General features: G+C 40.8%; 2 protein-coding genes across 2 annotated transcripts in view; both read right to left on the bottom strand.

Moving 5' to 3' along the window:
• Positions 1-2,170: 2,170 nt before the first annotated feature.
• Positions 2,171-3,278, bottom strand: LOC135206587 (cuticle protein AM1199-like; the record flags this gene model as incomplete). The annotated part of the gene is made up of 2 exons (XM_064237928.1): positions 2,171-2,516; positions 2,962-3,278. Coding segments are annotated over 2 exons (597 nt in total), but the record flags the coding sequence as incomplete, so codon positions are not given.
• A 54-nt stretch (positions 3,279-3,332) lies between these two features.
• Positions 3,333-7,500, bottom strand: part of LOC135206586 (uncharacterized) — an 11,004-nt gene continuing 6,836 nt past the window's right edge. The window contains exons 5-7 of the mRNA XM_064237927.1: positions 6,850-6,939; positions 6,369-6,612; positions 3,333-3,631 (exon numbers count right to left, since the gene is read on the bottom strand). Coding sequence (XP_064093997.1) covers positions 3,333-3,631; positions 6,369-6,612; positions 6,850-6,939 — 633 coding nt within the window. The remainder of the gene's footprint in view (positions 3,632-6,368; positions 6,613-6,849; positions 6,940-7,500) is intronic.

Below are 7,500 nucleotides of genomic sequence, written 5' to 3'. Positions count from 1 at the left end.
AATAGTGGTATGAGCTATGTTTAGTTCAATTATTTTGCAGCCATCTTTGTTGCAAAGGGAGATACATATTTGGAGATTATGGGGCAATATTTGTGAGTGTGTGAGCTAGATGCTTTGAGTGCACATTTTTTTGGAGATAGGATTTCATTTTTTTGATTATCCTTTTTGGAGATATATTTTTTGGAGCCTTGTTTTATTTCACATGGAGTATTGGGGAAATAGAGGTAAATAATTTTTATTTGCCAAAATAGAGGTGATTGTTCTCTATTCCTGGAGTGGTGATTTTTATTAACATATGGCTATCGGAGAAATAAGAGAGAAATATATGTGGATGTGGATATTAACCAAATGGAGGATTTTTTTTTTTTTTCACCGGAGTGCTCTTCTTATTAATATGGTGTCACATATTTATATATGGAGATGGGATTAATCTTTGGCAGGTGACCCTTTTTTTGTGGTTATGGAGTTTCTTTTTTTTGTCTTTTCGAGCCAAGAGTAGATTTCTGTGGTTCTTTCTCTTTGGTTTCGTGACTATTTAGAGGCGAGTGGCATTACTGCATTGCGAGTCATATGGAGATGTGTGCATTTTTTATGTTCACAAGTGTGTTATTTTTGGAGGCATATAATTGGGCTGTGTCATGGTGAGAGAATAAGTCTTCGAGACAAATTTTTGTACGCATTAGTCATATCCTGGAGTTAATTCTGTGAAATGTGTCTGTTAGACCTTTTTCTATAGAATCATGAGTTTCCAAACTTGTGTGTCTGACTGGACATTTTTTGTGCTGCTGTTCGAGCACACGTCCGCAGGCAGATTTTTCTGCTGACAAGTGATGTGATGAGCCGTGTGCTGACTTCTTTTCCTCTGGTGGTGATTGATCAGAATTTTTGCAATATCTGGAAATGTTGACAATAGCAATTTCACGAAAGTGCATATATGAGAGTTTGCTTTGCTGGTGTTGTTGTCGATAAAGTCGTGATGTCGAGAATTCTGTAACTTTACATGGGACATTTCTTGGGAAAAATGTGGGGGGTTATGCATATTATACATGTATTATGTATTCTGTTGGGGAAATCTACTTGTGTTATCTTTATTTATTTTTCTTCCTTTTCTATGAGAGATATAATTGGGGATGAGTTTTAAATAGCTTTCTTTTTGGACGGGAGGGTTGTAATTTATCGGGAGATGTAATTTTTCGGGGTTGTTATTTGCGTAAATGGGAGTTTGACATTAAGTCTATTGTAATAATTGTATGAGCAGTAAAGGGGGTTTTTTAGCTGTTAAACGTTGGAGATTTTTACTGATTTTGTGGGTGTTCAGATATCAGAGCTTAAGAGAAAATTTTTTGGGTCTGGGCTTGTTATGTGATCTTTTTTTTTTTTTTTTCTTGGGCTCATTACGATTTTTTTTTCTTTTTTTTACTTGTGAGAACATTCGAGTTTGAAATGTGAGTGCAGAAGTCCGTGGAGTTGCTGATATGAGTTTGGAGAATTGAGTTTGGAGAACTTGATGTTTTTTTTTTCTTTGAGAGTTGCGATAATGACTTATGATTTAGTAGTCATATTAAGGGGAGTTAATTGGAGACGTTTCAGTTAGTATTTTCTGACCTTTTCCCTTTTTGAGATCATTGTTTGATAAGAAGTAGTATGTCTGGTTAATTTTCTTAGATTGACCTAATGACTTGACCTGACATACTAACACACCAAAAAGTCGTTTCCCAATGCTAGCAAGACGCCACCAGCCGTGCAGAGAGGTTGCTGTCGTTTGTCTTTGGTGATTACAAGAGTTTCCACGAGGTGATCACGAGAATTCTACAGCGTGTCTTTTGGGGATCTGCAGAAGTCGTGAGAAGTCTTCTACAATGAGGGAGGCATTCCGTCTTCCTACAGCTTCCTACAGTTAGCTAAATATTTATGCCATCACTTTTGTGAAAGAAGTATCCTCAAAACATCATTAAACCACATTTAAGAACACATACACTCTCAGTTTTGTCTTGGTCACTATAAAACCAAGCTCACCTCTGACGCACAAGCTACAACAAAACAACATAAAAATATCTTGCGTTTCGTTTATTAAGCGAGATCATTAACACACCAAAGCCGTAATAAATATTAGTCGGATCATTTTGATTTTTGGTAAACTTGAAAAAAAACGAACACTTTAGGCATATACTGACGGAAAGTTTCAGTATCAACGTTACAATTTGTGATAGAATTTCTTGCGAATTAAAACTGTTAGTTATTGGGCTTTGTAGTATGTGTTGCTCTGCTGACCCTGAGGTGAGGCTGAGTTAGGAACGGCGGCGTTGCCAGTATTTTTGACGGTTGCATCAGCTGCTGCTGCCGCTGCTGCTGCGGCAGCATCTTCTTCAGCTGCTCTGGCAATTTGATCAAGGACGAACTGTGGAATTGGATGAGGGAATTCTGGAGCCACGGGTAGAGCACTGGATTCGGGCTGGTATCCGCCTTCGTCAGCTATATACTTCACTTCTATGAAAGTTCCTTCAGGGTCTGTGTATCTGTAGAGAAGAATTGTTTACATGTTAAAGGTGTTGAGTTATTCTTCAAGCTATGACCGTCAACAAACTTTATATTCATTAGATTATTATCTATCCTTACAATCCTACGGGTCTGCAAATAATAACTTTAACTTATGGTTATCAGCTCCTTCTGACACACAGCCTAGAATAAAAGATGGACCGTTGTTAGTGATTCCTTCTCAACATATCTTCACAAAGGAGAATATTGAGTTTATGCACTAGAGATATTATAAAGGTTAAGGCGGTCAAAGACAATTGCACAGATTCACTCAAGGTTTCATTCATATCATAACATCCAATTAAGAGTAAAAGCAGATTATGTATCGCAGTCAGCTTACTATACTGTTCCATTCCATAACAATGATAGTACTGAAAACAGAAGTAGTTTAGAATATGCTCATGAAAAGAACGCAGCGTCACTTACGAGTAGGAACCGGCCTGAGTCACAGACTTCCCCTCACCAGAGGGAGCCCCAGACGCCAAAACTTTGATGCCATTTGTTGTCTCATAGCTCACACTGAAGCTCCCATCTGCATTGAAAACCTTCTCATCCCTAATGATGCCCGCAGCCTCTGCCGTCTTGATTTCTGGGGAACTGGCTTTCGGGGTTTTGCCTGGGGCGGGAGGTGTCCTTTTAGGTGTAATGTACGTAGGGGGAGGTGGGGGAGGAGTAGGGTTAGTTGGTTTAGGTGGAATGTACGTAGGGGAGGTGGAGGAGGACGAGTAGTAGTTGGTTAGATGTAATGTACGTAGGGGGAGGTGGAGGAGGACGAGTATTAGTTGGTTTAGGTGTAGTTACGTAGGGGGAGGTGGAGGAGGACGAGTAGTAGTTGGGTTTAGGTGTAATGTACGTAGGGGAGGTGGAGGAGGACGAGTAGTAGTTGGCTTAGGTGGAATGTAATTAGGGGGAGGTGGAGGAGGACGAGGAGTAGTTGGTTTACGGTGTAATGTAAGTAGGGGGAGGTTGAGGAGGACGAGTAGTAGGTGGCTTAGGTGGAATGTATGTAGGGGGAGGTGGGGGAAGAGGAGGAAGATGAGAGGAGAAGGAGGAGGAGGTTTAGGAGTGACGTAGGGTGGGGGTATGGGTGGGGAGGCTTAGGCGTTGGCAGGTATGTGTATTGTGGTACAGCAAGCGACAGGGCAACCAGAGAGCTGATGACAATCTGTAAACATTGAATAGACAAAAGTAATCCTTGTCAGTTTCTGAAATTCCAATAACACGTAATCCACAGTTAACAGTTCCTTTTGAGCAACAAGACCGCTGACCTTTTCGAGAACGTCCTCATCAATAAAGAAGAATTTTGATTCTGCTGTACGCGTAATGTAAAAAATTTTATCGATACGGATTTTGCTTTAGATGTGGGAGTTCTGGGAAATGTCAACGTTATTGTTATGCTGTAACTGTCGAACCAATATGGCTCACAAGACTGCCTAGATAATCTTTCTTTGCATGATGCCTCAGACAATGCTTCGAGTGGGAAACTCTTATTGGTCAGACCACTTAATTGAATATTGCATAGATTCCACTGTTAACTGACACTGAACTCATCAATAGTGACTTCTAATTGACTCCAGTTGAATGCTCTGTCGCAGTTTACTTACGATCTTCATCTTGCTAGCAGCGACAACACACTGAAGAGGGAGTGGTGAGTGAAGGAGATTTTATACAATCGGCTCCGTACATCACTTCGCATTGTGATCAGTATTTTCCTCCCTACTCACAGGTATCCCGGGACTGACATCGTTATTCATGACCTGAGTTGCAGTTGCTTTGCGCCTTTTAAGCACAGATCCAAACGACCTTCATTTGGTGACATCTTCGCATCTCAATGCTCGTCGTTGGCCATTCTGTTTTAATGGAATTAGGCCATGAATTAAGCCCGACACTATTGCAAAGGCTTCTTTATCTTTGGTGGCCATGGACTTCTCGTTGCTGCCCTTTGTCCTGAACTTCCTGCTATAAAAGCTATAGGATGAAATTTCCCATCGAACTTTTGCATAAGGCAAGCACCTATACCTTCCTGGCTTGCATCGGTCACTAATGTAAAAGGTTCCCTACAAAATCTGGAAACTTCAAAACAGGGGGATTCATTAGTGCGTCCTTGAGCTTTTGAAAACTCTCCGCCTGTGGTTCCTTCCATTGAAATTGAACGTCTTCCCGCAACACATCAGTTAGGGTAGCTGCTATATTAGAGAACCCTTTCACAAACCTCCTAAAGAAACCGGCGATACCCAGGAATGACTTAATCTCTTTCTTTGATCTGGGGGGTGCGAAAATTTGCTATTGCTTTGACACTATCGTCATTTACTCTAACCCCTTCCTTAGATATGACGTGACCTAGATATGTGATCTGCTTTTTCAAAAACGAACACTTGGCTAGGTTGATTTTCAACCCCGCTAATCTAAGCCTCCATTCGGTAAATTCATAGTGTCCCTTGGGCACTGAAAAAGAGGTATATTCCTTGCTACTCTCACTAAGAGGGATCTGTAGGAAACCCTGCGCAAAATCAATTGAGCTATAAGTATTATGTCCCCAATTTCAACAAAAGATCTGGTATGCACGCGACTGGGTAGCGGTCAGGGATCGTCTTCTCATTTAAACGTCTAAAATCGACGCATACACGGACAGAACCGTCTTCTTAGGCACCGCTAACAAGGGAAAGTTGTAAGGAGACACGCTGGGTCTAATGATTCTTCTTCTTCCCATCTATTAACCTCTCTCTCTCCTCTCACCTGTTCTCTGATTTGAAAGGTATGCGATATGCAGAATATAAATAGTGTGTGTCACTCTCCAAATTTACCTTATGCTCTAACACATTAGTCAACCCAAATTTATCACCTTGTAAGGCTACCGTATCTCCAAATTCTGCCAAGAGCCCACTTATCGCTTCAACGGTGTTCGCTATAATCCGCATTAGCTAAATGTTCTCTGAATGTTCGTTTCCTTGATTGCATTCTGCCACCGAAAACTCAGGTTTCCCCTCTACGATAGCCACTGAACCACTATCACAACTCCAATCTTGGAAATCCAATATATATGTGTTTCCTGGTATCTCCTAACTGTATCATTACAATTTAGCAAACTCTAACCACGTAAACCCATCCTTGGATACACTGTTCACCGATGCCGTGCTAACATCCCTCTAGCTTTTCACTATTTTTCAATAACACACACATCTGTGGGTTTTTCTCATTCCTTCAATTTAACTTTTACCATAGTCTTTGAACCTGGTAGTAACATAATATCTTCAGATAAACACCTCTATATTTGTGGTTAGTACCCCCCCTTGCCACCGACCCATACACATTACCACCCTCAGTATCATCCCCAGCAATGTTAGTATCAGAAATAACATCCATATTAGTATCATCACCACCATTGTTATCACTGTGAACTCTGATTGAACCCCCGTAATCATTTCCCATATACCAACGTGTGTTTTAATATTACCTTTCTCCATAACACTCGTATCACCGCATTAAACCACCGAGCACATCTCCTCTTTCAATAACCTCTATGTCCTCCATTCTATTTACGTCCTCTATCAGTAGAAAAATACCTGGTATCCCGACTGTTATTCCATTAGCACCCGCATGGATCAAAATCTTGTGTCTTCTACAGCAGGATGACCCTGCAAAAGTTTATTGCCCAACGCAATCCTTTATTACCAAAAATGTTTCTGTTACTCTGTCACCGGAGTAAACTGTACTTGAACACAACCCAGGGTATTTAATCTATGGGCTTGCACATCACACACGTCTCCGTTGAGGGTTTGCAAAGGGTAATTGGAAAATATGGATTGATACAGATTATAGTCCATTAGATTTACTTGAGGCCCCCGAGTCTATGAACACCGGGATATCTACATCCCCTAGTGTTCCATAGACTATAGGCTTGGGCTCTGGGCATCTCCACGAGACCACAATGGCATTTCCAATCACCTGTACCCTTTTTGTTGATCGGGCTTCAAAGATTTCGCCGATCCCTCTCCCCTCTGGTTTGACCTGCCTGGAAGTTCTTACATTATAATTCCAGTTGTAGGTCTCGCATCTCTCCATATCTGACGGACAAGACTGCCAATAATGATCAGTACTTTTACACATTCCACAATATTTAACCCTACACAATTTCTTTGGATGCCCTGGTTTATTGCAGTTGAAACAGCGCAACTGCTGTTGCTTTTGATTGATCGATCTTTTGTTAAACTCAACTTTGCACACAGACGAAGAGGAGAAAATTCTGTGTCTCTTGTACTATCCCTCGGGCCTGTCCCGTTAAAAATTGTGCTATCTACAGTGGGACATTTAGACCTGTGTTTTATCTATTTGGGTATAAAGTAATTCTCTGTCTGAAGTAGGTTCAATCTTTTCATCGAAGCTATCACTATCGCATCCGGTTACCTTGTGCAAGAGCAGGGAAAAATAGATCAGTTTATGAATATTATTTAGAGAGAGATTATCCGCTGTAACCCATTTAGATGTTTTTAATTTTCCTACCCAATCCGCCACTGCGTCAAAACAGTTTTGAACTAGTTCTATGAGACTATTAGTGCCCTTCCTTAGTTTATAAAAGACCCCGAAGGTCCCTCACCATATCTACGTGTTCCTGTGAGCCATATGCTGTTTTCAAAAATGCTTGCAAGTCCATCCAGGTACATTTTGTAAATTGGAAACTCCTGGAACGGTGGGAGAGGTCTCCCTTATTGAAATCTAGCAAACCTTTTGCCTCTCTAAATGCCTCTACATCGTCTACTATATTCTTTCCCGCTAAATATTTTATTAACTCCTTCAATAAATATTTACAGGTTATGATAGTACACCATCTACAATCCCTCTGAATGGACTAATGCCTGCACTAATGTTAGCCGCTGATGTAGTAGCATCGTAGTGTTTTTAGTATCCGCCATTTTTCCCGGTTTCCGAAAGCTATTTTGTTTATAATCTTCCCCGATCTCTATAACA

This window comes from Macrobrachium nipponense, chromosome 31 (genome assembly GCF_015104395.2).
Source record: "Macrobrachium nipponense isolate FS-2020 chromosome 31, ASM1510439v2, whole genome shotgun sequence".
Taxonomy (NCBI): Eukaryota; Metazoa; Arthropoda; class Malacostraca; order Decapoda; family Palaemonidae; genus Macrobrachium; species Macrobrachium nipponense.
This window is presented reverse-complemented; position numbering and strand designations above follow the sequence as displayed.